The 20,181-nt window shown below is 60.2% G+C and overlaps 1 protein-coding gene across 1 annotated transcript in view; it reads left to right on the forward strand.

Moving 5' to 3' along the window:
• LOC140428695 (high affinity cGMP-specific 3',5'-cyclic phosphodiesterase 9A-like) overlaps positions 1–13,000 on the forward strand; it is a 122,082-nt gene extending 109,082 nt beyond the window's left edge. The window contains exon 11 of the mRNA XM_072515427.1: positions 12,938–13,000. Coding sequence (XP_072371528.1) covers positions 12,938–13,000 — 63 coding nt within the window. The remainder of the gene's footprint in view (positions 1–12,937) is intronic.
• The last annotated feature ends 7,181 nt before the right edge of the window (positions 13,001–20,181 follow it).

Here is a 20,181-nt window from a genome sequence, read left to right on the forward strand (position 1 = left end):
GTGACTGCCGGGCGGTCTCGGCAGTCCAACACACCGAGCTGCTAATCAGAGACGCTTATGTCACGGGCTTTATTCTACTTACGTTCACCAGCGGTTATTGGAGAGGGGTAGGCTCGACCTTGCAGAGACTAGGCAGCTCGCTAACTCCCTAGAAGTGGCCTCCCGTAATCTGGAGGCCTACACCTCCGACCGCGCGGCACCCTCGTGGGCATTGTGGGCCCCACCAGCGGCCGACTCCAGCTCACCGCAAGCCTGCGCCGCGCGGCAGCCAGCCAACTCCGGGGGGACCAAATGTTACTTTTGTGGCCAGAGCAAACATCCCAGGCAGCGCTGCCCGGCGCGGGGCGCGAACTGCAACGGGTGTGGGAAGAAGGGCCACTTCGTTTCCGTTTGCCAGGCCCGGTCGGTCGCCACTGTTTCCAGCCCCGGCATCGCTGCACCCCCCACGTGTGATCCAGGGGCGCCGCCATCTTCTCCACCACAAGCCACGTGGGGCCCGTGGGCGTCGCCATCTTCGCCGCCATCTTGGACCTTGCTGCGGGACCCCTGCTCTTCTGGCCATTCGCCGCCTACTGCTACCTCCGCCGCCGCTGATCAGCCCGGGCCCTCCCAACATCTTCCGTAGCTCGCCTCCACCCCCCTGGATCAGTCTCGGCCCCGCAACCTCGTGACCGCTACGACAACGGTAAAGATCGACGGGCACGAGACGACCTGCCTCCTTGACTCCGGGAGCACAGAGAGTTTCATCCTCCCGGCTACGGTAAGGCGCTGCTCCCTCCCGGTACTCCCCGTCACCCAGAAAACCTCCCTGGCCTCCGGATCTCATTCTGTGCCACCCTCACCATTCCAGCGTAGAGTACAGCAACTTCAGACTCCACGTCCTCCCCCACCCCTGCGCTGCCCTGTTACTAGGTCTTGATTTTCAATGTCACCTCTTTGAGAAGGTGACCAAACAGGTGGACGAGGGTAAAGCAGTTGATGTGGTGTATATGGATTTCAGTAAAGCATTTGATAAGGTTCCCCACGGTAGGCTACTGCAGAAAATACGGAGGCTGGGGATTGAGGGTGATTTAGCAGTTTGATCAGAAATTGGCTAGCTGAAAGAAGACAAAGGGTGGTGGTTGATGGGAAGTGTTCAGACTGGAGTCCAGTCACTAGTGGTGTACCACAAGGATCTGTTTTGGGGCCGCTGCTGTTTGTTATTTTTATAAATGACCTGGAGGAGGGCGTAGAAGGATGGGTGAGTAAATTTGCAGATGACACTAAAGTCGGTGGAGTTGTGGACAGTGCGGAAGGATGTTACAAGTTACAGAGGGACATTGATAAGCTGCAGCGCTGGGCTGAGAGGTGGCAAATGGAGTTTAATGCAGAAAAGTGTGAGGTGATTCATTTTGGAAGGAATAACAGGAAGACAGAGTACTGGGCTAATGGTAAGATTCTTGGCAGCGAGATGAGCAGAGAGATCTCGGTGTCCATGTACATAGATCCCTAAAGTTGCCACCCAGATTGAGAGGGTTGTTAAGAAGGCGTACAGTGTGTTAGCTTTTATTGGTAGAGGGATTGAGTTTAGGAGCCATGAGGTCATGTTGCAGCTGTACAACACTCTGGTGCGGCCGCATTTGGAGTATTGCGTGCAATTCTGGTCGCTGCATTATAGGAAGGATGTGGAAGCATTGGAAAGGGTGCAGAGGGAGATTCACCAGAATGTTGCCTGGTATGGAGGGAAGATCTTATGAGGAAAGCTGAGGGACTTGAGGCTGTTTTCGTTAGAGAGAAGAAGGTTAAGAGGTGACTTAATTGAGGCATACAAGATGATCAGAGGATTGGATAGGGTGGACAGTGAGAGCCTTTTTCCTCGGATGGTGATGTCTAGCACGAGGGGACATACCTTTAAATTGAGGGGAGATAGATATAAGACAGATGTCAGAGGTAGGTTTCTTTGCTCAGAGAGTAGTAAGGGCGTGGAATGCCCTGCCTGCAACAGTAGTGGACTCGCCAACACTAAGGACATTAAAATGGTCATTGGATAGACATATGGACGATAAGGGAATAGTGTAGATGGGCTTTAGAGTGGTTTCACAGGTCGGCGCAACATCGAGGGCCGGAGGGCCTGTACTGCGCTGTAATGTTCTATGTTCTATGTTCTATGTAACCGCTTAGCCATCCTTGGCTACGTTTGTGGAAAATGCCCCCTCCTGGAACTCCCTCTCCCCCACTGCCCAAGGCCCTGAAACGATGCCTGGGGGTTCTTCTCATCGCCCAGTGGGTCCCTAACTATGCGGACAAGGGGCCCTTTGAAGTCCACGCTGAGGCGTTCAAAGGGGGCGGGAGGCCTTCACCAGGCACGCACGGTCTGGCCGGTAGAAGTGCGGTTTACACTCCGCACAGACCTGACAGTCTCTGGTGACAGCCCTAACCTCCGCAATGGAGTAGGGCAGGTTGAGGTTCTCTATGAAGTGAAAGAACCGGGTGGCCCCTGGGTGACAGAGACCATCGTGTAGGGTCCGGAGTTGGTCCACTTGTGCGCTGGCACATGTACCTTGGGATCGGGCATCGTTGAGCTTCCTGGTGCGATACAAAATCTCGTAATTGTAGGTGGAGAGCTCGATCCTCCACCTTAAGATGTTATCGTTTTGATCTTACCCCGCTGTGTGTTATTGAACATGAAGGCAACCGACCTTTGGTCAGTGAGGAGAGTGAATCTCTGCCGGCCAGGTAATGCCTCCAGTGCTGCACAGCTTCAACGATAGCTTGGGCCTCCTTTTCAATTGAGGACTGCCGAATTTCGGAGGCATGGAGGATGCGTGAAAAGGAATGCCACGGGCCTGCCTGCCTGGTTGAGGGTGGTGGCCAGAGCGACGTCTGCTGCATCGCTCTCGACTTGAAAGGGGAGCGTCTCGTCGACCGCGTGCATCGCAGCCTTGGTGATGTCAGCCTTGATACAGTTGAAGGCCTGGCGGGCCTCAGCCGTCAGGGGGAAAACTGTGGAGTGGATGAGTGGGCGGGCCTTGTCCGCATAGTTAGGGACCCACTGGGCATAACAGGAGAAAAACCCCAGGCATCGTTTGAGGGCCTTGGGGCAGTGGCGGAGGGGGAGTTCCATGAGGGGGCGCATGAGGTCGGGGTCGGGCCCTAGAACTCCATTTTCCACAACATAGCCAAGGATGGCTAAGCGGTTGGTGCGGAACACGCACTTCTCCTTATTGTACGTGAGGTTCAGGAGTTTGGCGGTGTGGAGAAATTTGAAAAGGTTAGCGTCGTGGACCTGCTGGTCGTGGCCGCAGATGGGTGACGTTGTCCAGGTACGGGAAGGTGGCCCGCAGCCGTACCGGTTAACCATTCGGTCCTTCTCGCATTGGAAGACCGAGACCCCGTTAGTGACGCCAAAAGGAACCCTGAGGAAATGGTAAAGGCGGCCGTCTGCTTCGAACGCGGTGTACGGGCGTCTGCCTTGTGGATGGGGAGCTGGTGGTAGGCAGATTTCAGGTCCACTGTGAAGAAGACCCGGGTACTGTGCAATCCGATTGACCATATTGATATGCGTGGGAGGGGGTACGCGTCGAGCTGCGTGTCCGATTGATGGTCTGACTGTAATCAATGACCATCCTGTGTTCCTCTCCAATCATTACTACTACTATTTGGGCTCTCCAGGGGCTGTTGCTGGCCTAATGATGCCTTCCCGCAGAAGCCGCTGGACCTCCGACCTGATGAAGGTCCTGTCCTGGGCACTGTACCGTCTGCTCCTGGTGGCAACGGCAAACAAGGAAGGTGGATCGACCTTAAGGGTCGTGAGGCCGCATACGGTGAGGGGGGGGTAGGGGTCCGGCGAATTTTAAAGTGAAGCTTTGGAGGTTGCATTGGAAGTCCAGACCGAGTAACAGGGGAGCGCAGAGGTTGGGGAGGACGTAGAGCCGGAAGTTGCTAAACTCTACGCCCTGGACGGTGAGGGTGGCGATGCAGTACCCCCGGATCGTCACTGAGTGGGATCCGGAGGCCAGGGAGATTCTCTGGGTAAAGGGGTGTACCGCGAGGGGAGCAGCGCTACCGTAGTGGGGTGGGTTTAGCTTCCTGTGCTCCCGGAGTCAAAAAGGCTAGGAAGTCTTGTGCCCATCGATTTTCACCGTTGTCGTGGTTGCGAGGTTGTGAGGCCGGGACTGGTTGAGCGTGATGGAGGCGAGCTGTGGCTGGTGCTGGTAGGCCCCGGGCTGGTCAGCATGGTGGCAGGCGATGAGCGGTCCGACGAACTTCCCGACGCGCAGGTGTCCTGAGGCGCCGTCCAAAATGGCGCCGGAGATGGCGCCGCCCACGGGGGGCACGTGGGGGGTGTCGGAACGCTGGGGCTAGAAACAGCGGCGATCGACCGGGCCTGGCACACCGCAGCAAAATGTCCCTTCTTTCCCCAGCCGTTGCAGAGTGCGCTCCGCGCCGGGCAGCGCTGCCGGGGGCGTTTGGTCTGCCCGCAGAAATAGCATTTGGGCCCCCCCGGGGTTGGCTGGCTGCCGCGCGGCGCAGGCTTGGGGTGTGCTGGGGGCGGCAGCTGTAGCTGGTGGGGCCCACGATGTCCATGAGGGTGCCGTGCGGTCGGGGCGTACGACTGTACATTACGGGAGGCTACTGTTAGTGAGTTTGCGAGCTGTCTGGTTGCCGCGAGGTCGAGCGCACCCCCTTCTAATAGACGCTGGCGGATGTACGCTGACCCCATGCCCGTAACAAAAGCGTCCCTGATTAAAAGTTCCGTATGTCCGACTGCCGAAACTGCCTGGCAGTCACAGTTCCTCGCCAGGATGTGCAGGGCACGCCAGAAATCATCTAATGACTCACCGGGGAGTTGCTGTCTCGTGGACAGGAGGTGCCTGGCGTAGAGTTTGTTGGCCGCACGAGCTCCTTTCAGAAGCTCCATTGCTTCAGTGTAAGTGGGAGCATCCCGGATAAGGGAAAAATATCGGAGCTCACCCGTGAGTACAGCACGGTAGCACAGTGGTTAGCACAATTGCTTCACAGCTCCAGTGTCCCAGGTTCGATTCCCGGCTTGGGTCACTGTCTGTGCGGAGTCTGCACATTCTCCCCGTGTGTGCGTGGGTTTCCTCCGGGTGCTCCGGTTTCCTCCCAGTCCAAAGATGTGCAGGTTAGGTGGATTGGCCATGATAAATTGCCCTTAGTGTCCAAAATTGCCCTTAGTGTTGGGTGGGGTTACTGGGTTATGGGGATAGGGTGGAGATGTGGGCTTCGGTAGGGTGCTCTTTCCAAGAGCCAGTGCAGACTCGATGGGCTGAATGGCCTCCTTCTGCACTGTAACTTCTATGATTCTACAGGACCTGGAGCTTCTGTGCGTCCGAGGGCAGTTCAGTCGCTGATCGGAGGTAGGTTTCGAAGCAGGCGAGCCAGTGGTCGAAGGCCGCGTGGCGTTGGCTGCTTGCGGGTGCAGCTGCAGGCGATCAGGCTGGATACGAAGTTCCATCGCTGCAATATCTCTGCTTAATAAATTGATGCACCATCAATTACTATGAGACGAGAGTAGAGAATAATCAAGACTTTATTAAGCAGAGATGTGTGGCCTCCTGCAGCTGCTACCAGAATGGCAGCAGCTCGGGTGTGCACACACATTTATACTCCGCCAACTGGGCGGAGCCAGCAGGCAGGGATTTATCCCCGTACCTGTAGTACAGGGGCCTTACCGTATTACCCTAATAATCATCATTACAACTACTGTATAATCAGTGGTGACTACCACAGTCTCGTGGTCATCGATGGTACATCACTCCCCCTCCCTCCCTCCCCCTCTCCTCCCTCTTCTCCCCAACCCCCTCCCCTCCCTGATCCCCCCCCTCCCCATTCCCCTCTCCCATCCACCTCCCCCCCCCCATCCCCCAACCCCTCCCCCCCCCCTCTCTCCCCCCTCCTTTGAGGTTGAACTCGGTCTCAATGGCCACTTGGTACAGGCCAGTGTCTCGGTATCTCCTGCAGCAGCTGGTGTGGCTCCAGTGCCAGTGGAGGGGGGGGGGGGGGGGGGGGGCAGGGCTTGGGGAGGTATTGGTCTGGGAGGGGGGGCATGTACTAAAAGTATTAAATTATGATGTCACTCTACATGAGGCTCAAGTACAGAAGATTGAGCAGAGGTCTAATCGAAGAGTTTCAGATGATTAAATGATTTGAAAGGGTTTATAGAGAGAAAACATTTGATCTGGGACACGGAGAGTGCGAATGGAAAGGTTTAAAATTCAAACTGCTTTGGGTGGGGAATGGATTTGAGAAACATAGAAAATAGGAGGAGTCGGTTCGTCCTTCGAGCTGGCTTCACCACGGCTGATCGTCCAACTGGTCCCGCTTACCCCCATATCCTTTCATTCCCTTCGCCCCAAGTGCTGTATCTGACTGCTTCTTCAAAACATGCAATGTGAATCGCTGGGGTCCCAGCACCAATCCCTGCGGTACCCCACCAGTCCTGGCCGCCAATTTGAAAAAGACCCATTAATTCCTACTCTTTGTTTGCTGTCTGCCGACCAGTCTTCTATCCATCTCAATACACCAGTGTTTTTCATACTGTTTATCCCGACACCCACTTTTACCAACCGACGGAACTTTGGTTCCATGCCAGCCAATGTTCGTGACACACTCTTATTCATTACCTTTACTGTGACAGGTGTGCCTGCTTGGTCCTTACGATCTCACTTGTTTCGTCATTCAATGCTACGTTTCGAGACTTCCGGTTGCGGTGATGTGGAGCTAAGCCGCGCGTTTCGGCAGCTCCCTCGAAAACGGACTTTCGGGCTCACCAGAGGAGCCCCAACGGAGTTTTTTTCTGACTGATCCCGTTTGGGAAGGAGCAGTAAGGTCCCCCCCCACAATATTTGGCAGGGAGCATCGGTGGAGCAACGAGGAAAGAGGCCATGGAGCAGAGAACAAAACGGGGAGAAGAAGGCAAGATGGCGGAGGGCAGAGTGCAAGCAGCGTGGGGGCCAGACCAGCAGGAGTTCTTCATGAGATGTGTGGAGGTGCTGAAAAAGGAGGTGCTGGCGCCGATGCTGTTGGCGATCGAGGGGCTGAAGGAGACCCAGACGACCCAGGCGGTGGAGCTTCGTGAGGTGAACGATAAAGTGAACACCAACGAGGACGATATCCAGGGCCTGGTGGTAAAATGGAGGCGCACGAGGCGGTGCACAAGGGGTGGGCCGAGAGAATTGAGATCCTTGAGAACAGGTCGAGGAGGAAGAACCTCCGGATTCTGGGTCTTCCCGAAGGAGTGGAGGGAGCTGATGCCGGGGCGTCCGTGAGTACGATGCTCCATTCGCTGATGGGTGCGGAGGCCTCTCCGACCCCCCTGGAGCTGGAAGGGGCTCACCGGGTCCTGGCGAGGAGACCCAAGGCTGATGAGCCGCCAAGGGCGATTGTGGCAAGGTTCCATCGCTTCACAGACAAAGAAAGTGCTGAGATGGGCCAAGAAGGTGCGGAGCAGTAGATGGGAGAACGCGGTGATCCGAGTTTACCAGGATTGGAGCACGGAGGTGGCAAAGAGGAGAGCTGGCTTCAACCGGGCCAAGGCGGTGCTGCACAAAAAAAGAGTCAGGTTCGGCATGCTGCAGCCTGCGCGACTGTGGGTCACTTATCAGGACAGACACCATTATTTTGAAACGTCAGAAGAGGCTTGGACCTTTATTCAGACGGAAAAACTGGACTCGAACTGAGGGGATGTGGTTGTGGGGGGAGATGTTGGTTGTATATGGGGTTGTAAATATGGGGAAAGAATATTTCATGGGTGGGATGATGGATGGGGATGTGGGTAGAGTTCAGGTTAAAATTCCTAAAATTTCCTTTTTTCCTGTCTGCAGACAAGATGATGATGATGGGGAATGTGGGCGTCGGTGCTGGAGGGAGGTGAGACTCGGGGATGAGGGAACTGGGATAATGGCCGTAACAGGAGCTGCGCCACAGGGGGCGGGGCTGGTTCAGGAAAGTGCGGGCTTTTTCCAGCGCGAGGGAGGGGGGGTGATGGAGGAAGGTAAGGAGGAGGAGAGGCTCCCACACGGGGGAGATCAACGGGAAGGCGGGGGAAGCCGGGGTCAGCAGAGGTCAGCTGACTCACGGAAGTAATATGGGGGGAGCAAAAGTGCTAGATGTGGATCTAGCGGGGGGGGGGGGGGGGGGGAGGGGGGGGGAGAGGGGGGGATTCTAGGGTTGCTGCTGCACTGTCCGAGGGGGAACTGAAAGTGGAAGAGGTGGTCGGGGCGGGGGTTCCCCGCCTGGGGGACTGGAGGGAGTGGGAGGCGCGAGCTCGGGACTGGCCTAAGATAGGAGATGGCTAGTCAGCGGGGGAGGGGGGTGGGGTAACCCCCCAATCCGGCTGATCACGTGGAATGTGAGAGGCCTAAATGGGCCGGTTAAGAGGGCCCGAGTGTTTGCGCACCTAAAGGGACTGAAGGCAGACGTGGCCATGCTTCAGGAGACACATCTGAAGGTGGCAGATCAGGTCAGGTTAAGGAAGGGATGGGTGGGACAGGTGTTCCATTCAGGGCTGGATGTGAAGAATAGAGGGGTGGCAATACTGGTGGGGAAGCGGGTGTCATTTGAGTCCAAGAACATAGTAGCGGACAAGGGAGGTCGATACGTGATGGTGAATGGTAGGTTGCAGGGGCAGAGGTGGTATTGGCGAACGTATATGCCCCAAACTGGGACGATGCTGGATTCATGAAATGGATGTTGGGGCGTATTCCGGACCTGGAAGTAGGGAGCTTGATAATGGGCGGGGATTTTAACACGGTGTTGGACCCAGCATTAGATCGTTCCAGATCAAGGACGGGGATGAGGCCGGTTGCGGCCAAGGTGCTCAGGGGGTTTATGGATCAGATGGGGGGAGTAGATCCGTGGAGATTTGCCAGACCTTTGGCCAAAGAATTTTCTTTTTTCTCCCACGTACATAAGGCCTACTCCCGGATAGATTTTTTTGTTCTGGGCAGGGCACTGATCCCGAAAGTGGAGGGAACAGAGTATTCGGCCATAGCCATTTCAGACCATGCCCCGCACTCGGTGGAGCTGGAGATGGGGGAGGAGAGGGACCAACGCCCGTTGTGGAGGTTGGATGTGGGACTGCTGGCAGACGAGGAAGTGTGCGGGAGGGTGCGGGGGTGCATTGAAAGGTATCTGGAGGCTATCGACAACGGGGAGGTGCAGGTGGGAGTAGTCTGGGAGGCGCTGAAGGCGGTGGTCAGGGGAGAGTTAATCTCCATCAGGGCTCACAGGGTGAAGAGAGAGGGCAGGGAAAGGGAGAGGTTAGTGGGGGAGATTTTAAGGGTGGACAGGAGATATGCAGAGGCTCCTGATGAGGGACTACTCAGGGAGAGACGAAGTCTCCAGACGGAGTTCGACCTGTTGACCACAGGGAAGGCAGAGGCACAGTGGAGGAAGGCACAGGGGGGTGACGTATGAGTATGGGGAGAAGGCTAGTCGGATGCTGGTACACCAGCTCCGTAAGAGGATGGCAGAGAGGGAAATAGGTGGAATCAAGGATGGCAGGGGAACTACGGTGCGGAGTGCGGGGAAAGTGAGGCTTTTAGGGCCTTTTACGAGGAGCTGTATAGGTCCCAGCCCCCAGGGGGAAAAGAGGGGATACGACGATTCTTGGATCAGTTGAGGTTCCCAAGGGTGGAGGTGCAGGAGGTGGCTGGTTTGGGGGCACCAATTGGGGTGGAGGAGCTGGTTAAAGAACTGGGGAGCATGCAGGCAGGGAAGGCCCCGGGGCCGGATGGGTTCCTGGTGGAGTTCTACAGGAAGTATGTAGACCTGTTAGCCCCGTTGCTGGTGAGGACCTTCAATGAATCAAGGGACGGGGGGGACCCTGCCCCCGACAATGTCGGAGGCGACAATCTCTTTGATCTTGAAGCGGGATAAGGACCCACTGCAATGTGGGTCATATAGACCGATCTCGCTCCTTAATGTAGATGCTAAATTGCTGGCAAAAATGTTGGCCACGAGGATTGAGGACTGTGTTCCGGGGGTGATTCGCGAGGACCAGACGGGATTTGTAAAGGGTAGGCAGTTAAATACTAATGTGCGAAGGCTCTTAAATGTGATAATGATGCCATCGGAGGAGGGAGAGGCGGAGATAGTGACAGCCATGGACGCGGAGAAGGCCTTCGATCGGGTAGAGTGGGAGTATCTCTGGGAAGTGTTGAGGAGGTTTGGGTTCGGGGGAGGGTTTATCAGTTGGGTTAAGCTCCTGTAGAAAGCCCCGGTGGCGAGTGTGGTCACGAACCGGCGGAGGTCGGAGTATTTCCGGCTGTATCGAGGGACGAGGCAGGGGTGCCCCCTGTCCCCTCTGCTGTTCGCATTGGCAATTGAACCTTTGGCCATGGCGTTACGGGAGTCGGGGAAATGGAAGGGGGTGGTTCGAGGGGGAGAGGAACATCGAGTGTCGCTGTATGCAGACGACCTGTTGCTGTATGTGACGGATCCAGTGGAGGGGATAGAACAAAGAAATGTACAGCACAGGAACAGGCCCTTCGGCCCTCCAAGCCCGTGCCGACCATACTGCCCGACTAAACTACAATCTTCTACACTTCCTGGGTCCGTATCCTTCTATTCCCATCCTATTCATATATTTGTCAAGATGCCCCTTAAATGTCCCTATCGTCCCTGCTTCCACTACCTCCTCCGGTACCGAGTTCCAGGCACCCACTACCCTCTGCGTAAAAAACTTGCCTCGTACATCTACTCTAAACTTTGCCCCTCTCACCTTAAACCTATGCCCCCTAGTAACTGACCCCTCTACCCTGGGGAAAAGCCTCTGACTATCCACTCTGTCTATGCCCCTCATAATTTTGTATACTTCTATCAGGTCGCCCCTCAACCTCCTTCGTTCCAGTGAGAACAAACCGAGTTTATTCAATCGCTCCTCATAGCTTATGCCCTCCGTACCAGGCATACCAGATGGTTGAGGTAATGCAGATCCTACGGGAGTTTGGAGACTTTTCGGGCTATAAGCTCAATGTGGGAAAGAGTGAGCTCTTTGTGATCCATCCGGGGGACCAGGGAAGAGGGATAGACGACCTACCGTTGAGGAGGGCGGAAAGGAGCTTTCGATGCTTGGGGATTCAGGTCGCTAGGAGCTGGGGGGGCACTGCACAAACTTAATTTGACGCGGTTGGTGGAACAGATGGAGGAGGATTTTAAAAGGTGGGACATGTTGCCACTCTCGCTGGCGGGTAGGGTACAGTCGGTTAAAATGGTGGTCGTCCCGAGATTTCTTTTTGTATTACAATGCCTCCCAATTGTGATTACTAAGGCCTTTTTTAAGAGGGTAAGCAGGAGCATTATGGAATTTGTGTAGGCGAGCAAGACCCCGCGGGTAAGGAAGGGGTTCTTGGAGCATAGCAGAGATAGAGGAGGGTTGGCATTGCCGAATCTGGGTGGTTATTATTGGGCAGCCAACGTGGCGATGATCCGTAAGTGGGTGATGGAGGGAGAGGGGGCGGCGTGGAAGAGGTTGGAGATGACATCCTGCAAAGGAACGAGTCTGGGGGCGTTGGTGACGGCACCGCTGCCGCTCTCGCCGACAAGGTACACCACGAGCCCGGTGGTGGTGGCAACGCTAAAGATCTGGGGGCAGTGGAGACGGCACAGGGGTGCGACGGGAGCCTCGGTGGGGTCCCCGATTAGAGACAACCATCGGTTTGTCCCAGGAAGGATGGACGGGGGGGGTTTCAGAGCTGGCATCGGGCGGGGATTGGAAGAATGGGGGACCTGTTCATTGATGGGACGTTTGCGAGCTTAGGGGCGCTGGAGGAGAAGTTTGGGCTGCCCCCCGGGAAACGCTTTCAGGTACATGCAAGTGAGGGCGTTTGTGAGGCGGCAGGTGAGGGAATTCCCGCTGCTCCCGGCACGGGATTCAAGACAGGGTGATTTCGGGCATATGGGTCGGGGAGGGCAAGGTGTCGGCGATATACCAGGAGATGAAAGAAGAGGGGGAAGCGCTGGTAGAGGAGCTGAAGGGAAAATGGGAGGAGGATTTGGGGGAGGAGATTGAGGAGGGGCTGAGGGTTGATGCCCTAAGTAGGGTTAATTCCTCTTCCTCGTGTGCCAGGCTTAGCCTGACACAGTTTAAGGTGGTTCATAGAGCACACAGGACGGGGGCGAGGCTGAGTAGGTTCTTTGGGGTAGAGGACAGATGTGGAAGGTGCTCAGGGAGCCCGGCGAACCATGTCCATATGTTTTGGTCATGCCCGGCACTGGAGGGGTTCTGGAGAGGAGTGGCGGGAGCAATATCTCAGGTGGTGAAAGTCCGGGTCAAGCCAAGCTGGGGGCTAGCATTATTTGGAGTAGTGGACGAGCCGGGAGTGCAGGAGGCGAAAGAGGCCGGAATTCTGGCCTTTGCGTCCCTAGTAGCCCGGCGAAGGATCTTGTTAATGTGGAAGGAGGCGAAGCCCCCCAGCGTGGAGGTCTGGATAAACGACATGGCTGGGTTCATAAAGTTGGAGAGGATTAAGTTCGCCGTGAGAGGGTCTGCGCAGGGGTTCTACAGGCGGTGGCAACCGTTCATAGACTATCTCGCGGTGCGTTAGATGAAGGTCGGACAGCAGCAACAGCAACCCAGAGGGGGGGGAACATCGTTTGTTGGAGGGGGGAGGGGGAGGGAGGTGGGGGGGAAGGGGGGGTTCCTGTGGGGGGCATGTGAGCAAGAAAGCACATGAATGATCCGGAAACTGACATGTACGGGAAGAATCCAATGTACAAAGTTCTGTATCTTATTGATTTGCCACGTTCATGTCTTGCCACGCGAGTTCTTTTTCTTTTCTTTGTTACGGGGGGGGCGGGGGTTTGTTTGTAAGGTGGAAAATATTGTTATTGAAAAATTCTTAATAAAAATATATATATATTTTTTAATTCAATGCTACATTTCTGCGAAGGTCTTCAGATAACAATTTAAGTTCTTGCTGCATCCTTTTAGAAAATCAAGTGGTTTGTCCTCGAACTCATCACGCTTAGTCGCCAAATGCCTTTGAAGATTTGAGGGTTTTAAGCTTTCATTTGCCAGTACTTCCCTGGACAAGACACACATGGGTTTCCCATCCTGATTTGCATTGGCCCAATAAAGCCATCTCTCAACAAATCATCTTCATACTGCTATGTTCCCGATTTCAGTTTCACCAGAGGCCCTGGAGCTCTGGATACAGCTCACACCAGCACTGCTGAGTCCTGCTGTGGACTCTCCTGGGCAGCTCTCTCCAGCAGATTCAGTTGTGAGATCCTGGCCAGTTTGGGCCTCTGGCCCTCTCTCTTTCTTATTGCTAAATAATCTATGCTGGCAGCTACAAAATGGAGAATCTCTGCTCTGTGGTTTCATGTCCAAATCACGGACGTACCGGGCGCGTGGCGGCAGTGTACGTGCCGGGCGGCAGTGTACGTGCCGGGCGGCAGTGTACGTGCCGGGCGAGTGGCGGCAGTGTACGTGCCGGGCGAGTGGCGGCAGTGTACGTGCCGAGCGAGTGGCGGCAGTGTACGTGCCGGGCGAGTGGCGTCAGTGTACGTGCCGGGCGAGTGGCGGCAGTGTACGTGCCGGGCGAGTGGCGGCAGTGTACGTGCCGGGCGAGTGGCGGCAGTGTACGTGCCGGGCGAGTGGCGTCAGTGTACGTGCCGGGCGAGTGGCGGCAGTGTACGTGCCGGGCAAGTGGCGGCAGTGTACGTGCCGGGCGAGTGGCGGCAGTGTACGTGCCGGGCGTCAGTGTACGTGCCGGGCGAGTGGCGGCAGTGTACGTGCCGGGCGTCAGTGTACGTGCCGGGCGAGTGGCGGCAGTGTACGTGCCGGGCGTCAGTGTACGTGCCGGGCGAGTGGCGGCAGTGTACGTGCCGGGCGAGTGGCGTCAGTGTACGTGCCGGGCGAGTGGCGTCAGTGTATGTGCCGGGCGAGTGGCGGCAGTGTACGTGCCGGGCGAGTGGCGGCAGTGTACGTGCCGGGCGAGTGGCGTCAGTGTACGTGCCGGGCGAGTGGCGGCAGTGTACGTGCCGGGCGAATTGTGTCAGTGTACGTGCCGGGCGAGTGGCGGCAGTGTACGTGCCGGGCGAGTGGCGTCAGTGTACGTGCCGGGCGAGTGGCGGCAGTGTACGTGCCGGGCGAGTGGCGTCAGTGTACGTGCCGGGCGAGTGGCGGCAGTGTACGTGCCGGGCGAGTGGCGGCAGTGTACGTGCCGGGCGAGTGGCGGCAGTGTACGTGCCGGGCGTGTGGCGGCAGTGTACGTGCCGGGCGTGTGGCGTCAGTGTACGTGCCGGGCGTCAGTGTACGTGCCGGGCATGTGGCATCAGTGTACGTGCCGGGCGAATTGTGTCAGTGTACGTGCCGGGCGAGTGGCGTCAGTGTACGTGCCGGGCGAGTGGCGTCAGTGTACGTGCCGGGCGTCAGTGTACGTGCCGGGCGAGTGGCGTCAGTGTACGTGCCGGGCGAGTGGCGGCAGTGTACGTGCCGGGCGAGTGGCGGCAGTGTACGTGCCGGGCGTCAGTGTACGTGCCGGGCGTGTGGCGGCAGTGTACGTGCCGGGCGAGTGGCGGCAGTGTACGTGCCGGGCGTCAGTGTACGTGCCGGGCGTGTGGCGGCAGTGTACGTGCCGGGCGAGTGGCGGCAGTGTACGTGCCGGGCGAGTGGCGGCAGTGTACGTGCCGGGCGTGTGGCGTCAGTGTACGTGCCGGGCGTGTGGCGTCAGTGTACGTGCCGGGCGAGTGGCGGCAGTGTACGTGCCGGGCGAATTGTGTCAGTGTACGTGCCGGGCGAGTGGCGGCAGTGTACGTGCCGGGCGAGTGGCGTCAGTGTACGTGCCGGGCGAGTGGCGTCAGTGTACGTGCCGGGCGTCAGTGTACGTGCCGGGCGTGTGGCGGCAGTGTACGTGCCGGGCGAGTGGCGTCAGTGTACGTGCCGGGCGTGTGGCGTCAGTGTACGTGCCGGGCGAGTGGCGTCAGTGTACGTGCCGGGCGAATTGTGTCAGTGTACGTGCCGGGCGAGTGGCGGCAGTGTACGTGCCGGGCGGCAGTGTACGTGCCGGGCGAGTGGCGGCAGTGTACGTGCCGGGCGAGTGGCGGCAGTGTACGTGCCGGGCGAGTGGCGGCAGTGTACGTGCCGGGCGGCAGTGTACGTGCCGGGCGAGTGGCGTCAGTGTACGTGCCGGGCGAATTGTGTCAGTGTACGTGCCGGGCGAGTGGCGGCAGTGTACGTGCCGGGCGAGTGGCGGCAGTGTACGTGCCGGGCGAGTGGCGGCAGTGTACGTGCCGGGCGGCAGTGTACGTGCCGGGCGAGTGGTGGCAGTGTACGTGCCGGGCGGCAGTGTACGTGCCGGGCGAGTGACGGCAGTGTACGTGCCGGGCGAGTGGCGTCAGTGTACGTGCCGGGCGAGTGGCGGCAGTGTACGTGCCGGGCGAGTGGCGTCAGTGTACGTGCCGGGCGTGTGGCGGCAGTGTACGTGCCGGGCGAGTGGCGTCAGTGTACGTGCCGGGCGAGTGGCGTCAGTGTACGTGCCGGGCGAATTGTGTCAGTGTACGTGCCGGGCGTGTGGCGTCAGTGTACGTGCCGGGCGTGTGGCGGCAGTGTACGTGCCGGGCGAGTGGCGGCAGTGTACGTGCCGGGCGAGTGGCGGCAGTGTACGTGCCGGGCGAATTGTGTCAGTGTACGTGCCGGGCGAGTGGCGGCAGTGTACGTGCCGGGCGGTAGTGTACGTGCCGGGCGTGTGGCGTCAGTGTACGTGCCGGGCGAGTGGCGGCAGTGTACGTGCCGGGCGAATTGTGTCAGTGTACGTGCCGGGCGAGTGGCGGCAGTGTACGTGCCGGGCGAGTGGCGGCAGTGTACGTGCCGGGCGAATTGTGTCAGTGTACGTGCCGGGCGAGTGGCGTCAGTGTACGTGCCGGGCGAGTGGCGTCAGTGTACGTGCCGGGCGAGTGGCGGCAGTGTACGTGCCGGGCGAGTGGCGTCAGTGTACGTGCCGGGCGAGTGGCGGCAGTGTACGTGCCGGGCGAGTGGTGTCAGTGTACGTGCCGGGCGAGTGGCGGCAGTGTACGTGCCGGGCGAGTGGTGTCAGTGTACGTGCCGGGCGAGTGGCGGCAGTGTACGTGCCGGGCGAGTGGCGGCAGTGTACGTGCCGGGCGAGTGGTGTCAGTGTACGTGCCGGGCGAATTGTGTCAGTGTACGTGCCGGGCGAGTGGCGGCAGTGTACGTGCCGGGCGTGTGGCGGCAGTGTACGTGCCGGGCGTCAGTGTACGTGCCGGGCGTCAGTGTACGTGCCGGGCGTCAGTGTACGTGCCGGGCGAGTGGCGGCAGTGTACGTGCCGGGCGTCAGTGTACGTGCCGGGCGAGTGGCGGCAGTGTACGTGCCGGGCGAGTGGCGTCAGTGTACGTGCCGGGCGAATTGTGTCAGTGTACGTGCCGGGCGAGTGGTGGCAGTGTACGTGCCGGGCGAGTGGCGTCAGTGTACGTGCCGGGCGTCAGTGTACGTGCCGGGCGAGTGGCGTCAGTGTACGTGCCGGGCGAGTGGTGTCAGTGTACGTGCCGGGCGAGTGGCGGCAGTGTACGTGCCGGGCGAGTGGCGGCAGTGTACGTGCCGGGCGGCAGTGTACGTGCCGGGCGAATTGTGTCAGTGTACGTGCCGGGCGAGTGGCGGCAGTGTACGTGCCGGGCGTGTGGCGGCAGTGTACGTGCCGGGCGAATTGTGTCAGTGTACGTGCCGGGCGAGTGGCGTCAGTGTACGTGCCGGGCGAGTGGCGTCAGTGTACGTGCCGGGCGAGTGGCGGCAGTGTACGTGCCGGGCGAGTGGCGTCAGTGTACGTGCCGGGCGAGTGGCGTCAGTGTACGTGTCGGGCGTCAGTGTACGTGCCGGGCGAGTGGCGGCAGTGTACGTGCCGGGCGAGTGGCGTCAGTGTACGTGCCGGGCGAGTGGCGGCAGTGTACGTGCCGGGCGAATTGTGTCAGTGTACGTGCCGGGCGAGTGGCGGCAGTGTACGTGCCGGGCGAGTGGCGTCAGTGTACGTGCCGGGCGAGTGGCGGCAGTGTACGTGCCGGGCGAGTGGCGTCAGTGTACGTGCCGGGCGAGTGGCGGCAGTGTACGTGCCGGGCGAGTGGCGGCAGTGTACGTGCCGGGCGAGTGGCGGCAGTGTACGTGCCGGGCGTGTGGCGGCAGTGTACGTGCCGGGCGTGTGGCGTCAGTGTACGTGCCGGGCGTCAGTGTACGTGCCGGGCATGTGGCATCAGTGTACGTGCCGGGCGAATTGTGTCAGTGTACGTGCCGGGCGAGTGGCGTCAGTGTACGTGCCGGGCGAGTGGCGTCAGTGTACGTGCCGGGCGTCAGTGTACGTGCCGGGCGAGTGGCGTCAGTGTACGTGCCGGGCGAGTGGCGGCAGTGTACGTGCCGGGCGAGTGGCGGCAGTGTACGTGCCGGGCGTCAGTGTACGTGCCGGGCGTGTGGCGGCAGTGTACGTGCCGGGCGAGTGGCGGCAGTGTACGTGCCGGGCGTCAGTGTACGTGCCGGGCGTGTGGCGGCAGTGTACGTGCCGGGCGAGTGGCGGCAGTGTACGTGCCGGGCGAGTGGCGGCAGTGTACGTGCCGGGCGTGTGGCGTCAGTGTACGTGCCGGGCGTGTGGCGTCAGTGTACGTGCCGGGCGAGTGGCGGCAGTGTACGTGCCGGGCGAATTGTGTCAGTGTACGTGCCGGGCGAGTGGCGGCAGTGTACGTGCCGGGCGAGTGGCGTCAGTGTACGTGCCGGGCGAGTGGCGTCAGTGTACGTGCCGGGCGTCAGTGTACGTGCCGGGCGTGTGGCGGCAGTGTACGTGCCGGGCGAGTGGCGTCAGTGTACGTGCCGGGCGTGTGGCGTCAGTGTACGTGCCGGGCGAGTGGCGTCAGTGTACGTGCCGGGCGAATTGTGTCAGTGTACGTGCCGGGCGAGTGGCGGCAGTGTACGTGCCGGGCGGCAGTGTACGTGCCGGGCGAGTGGCGGCAGTGTACGTGCCGGGCGAGTGGCGGCAGTGTACGTGCCGGGCGAGTGGCGGCAGTGTACGTGCCGGGCGGCAGTGTACGTGCCGGGCGAGTGGCGTCAGTGTACGTGCCGGGCGAATTGTGTCAGTGTACGTGCCGGGCGAGTGGCGGCAGTGTACGTGCCGGGCGAGTGGCGGCAGTGTACGTGCCGGGCGAGTGGCGGCAGTGTACGTGCCGGGCGGCAGTGTACGTGCCGGGCGAGTGGTGGCAGTGTACGTGCCGGGCGGCAGTGTACGTGCCGGGCGAGTGACGGCAGTGTACGTGCCGGGCGAGTGGCGTCAGTGTACGTGCCGGGCGAGTGGCGGCAGTGTACGTGCCGGGCGAGTGGCGTCAGTGTACGTGCCGGGCGTGTGGCGGCAGTGTACGTGCCGGGCGAGTGGCGTCAGTGTACGTGCCGGGCGAGTGGCGTCAGTGTACGTGCCGGGCGAATTGTGTCAGTGTACGTGCCGGGCGTGTGGCGTCAGTGTACGTGCCGGGCGTGTGGCGGCAGTGTACGTGCCGGGCGAGTGGCGGCAGTGTACGTGCCGGGCGAGTGGCGGCAGTGTACGTGCCGGGCGAATTGTGTCAGTGTACGTGCCGGGCGAGTGGCGGCAGTGTACGTGCCGGGCGGTAGTGTACGTGCCGGGCGTGTGGCGTCAGTGTACGTGCCGGGCGAGTGGCGGCAGTGTACGTGCCGGGCGAATTGTGTCAGTGTACGTGCCGGGCGAGTGGCGGCAGTGTACGTGCCGGGCGAGTGGCGGCAGTGTACGTGCCGGGCGAATTGTGTCAGTGTACGTGCCGGGCGAGTGGCGTCAGTGTACGTGCCGGGCGAGTGGCGTCAGTGTACGTGCCGGGCGAGTGGCGGCAGTGTACGTGCCGGGCGAGTGGCGTCAGTGTACGTGCCGGGCGAGTGGCGGCAGTGTACGTGCCGGGCGAGTGGTGTCAGTGTACGTGCCGGGCGAGTGGCGGCAGTGTACGTGCCGGGCGAGTGGTGTCAGTGTACGTGCCGGGCGAGTGGCGGCAGTGTACGTGCCGGGCGAGTGGCGGCAGTGTACGTGCCGGGCGAGTGGTGTCAGTGTACGTGCCGGGCGAATTGTGTCAGTGTACGTGCCGGGCGAGTGGCGGCAGTGTACGTGCCGGGCGTGTGGCGGCAGTGTACGTGCCGGGCGTCAGTGTACGTGCCGGGCGTCAGTGTACGTGCCGGGCGTCAGTGTACGTGCCGGGCGAGTGGCGGCAGTGTACGTGCCGGGCGTCAGTGTACGTGCCGGGCGAGTGGCGGCAGTGTACGTGCCGGGCGAGTGGCGTCAGTGTACGTGCCGGGCGAATTGTGTCAGTGTACGTGCCGGGCGAGTGGTGGCAGTGTACGTGCCGGGCGAGTGGCGTCAGTGTACGTGCCGGGCGTCAGTGTACGTGCCGGGCGAGTGGCGTCAGTGTACGTGCCGGGCGAGTGGTGTCAGTGTACGTGCCGGGCGAGTGGCGGCAGTGTACGTGCCGGGCGAGTGGCGGCAGTGTACGTGCCGGGCGGCAGTGTACGTGCCGGGCGAATTGTGTCAGTGTACGTGCCGGGCGAGTGGCGGCAGTGTACGTGCCGGGCGTGTGGCGGCAGTGTACGTGCCGGGCGAATTGTGTCAGTGTACGTGCCGGGCGAGTGGCGTCAGTGTACGTGCCGGGCGAGTGGCGTCAGTGTACGTGCCGGGCGAGTGGCGGCAGTGTACGTGCCGGGCGAGTGGCGTCAGTGTACGTGCCGGGCGAGTGGCGTCAGTGTACGTGTCGGGCGTCAGTGTACGTGCCGGGCGAGTGGCGTCAGTGTACGTGCCGGGCGGCAGTGTACGTGCCGGGCGAGTGGCGTCAGTGTACGTGCCGGGCGGCAGTGTACGTGCCGGGCGAGTGGCGTCAGTGTACGTGCCGGGTGGCAGTGTACGTGCCGGGCGAGTGGCGGCAGTGTACGTGTCGGGCGTCAGTGTACGTGCCGGGCGAATTGTGTCAGTGTACGTGCCGGGCGAGTGGCGTCAGTGTACGTGCCGGGCGGCAGTGTACGTGCCGGGCGAGTGGCGTCAGTGTACGTGCCGGGCGGCAGTGTACGTGCCGGGCGAGTGGCGTCAGTGTACGTGCCGGGCGGCACTGTACGTGCCGGGCGCGTGGCGGCAGTGTACGTGCCGGGCGAGTGGCGGCAGTGTACGTGCCGGGCGAGTGGCGTCAGTGTACGTGCC

Source organism: Scyliorhinus torazame, chromosome 8, assembly GCF_047496885.1.
Source record: "Scyliorhinus torazame isolate Kashiwa2021f chromosome 8, sScyTor2.1, whole genome shotgun sequence".
In the NCBI taxonomy this organism is placed as follows: domain Eukaryota; kingdom Metazoa; phylum Chordata; class Chondrichthyes; order Carcharhiniformes; family Scyliorhinidae; genus Scyliorhinus; species Scyliorhinus torazame.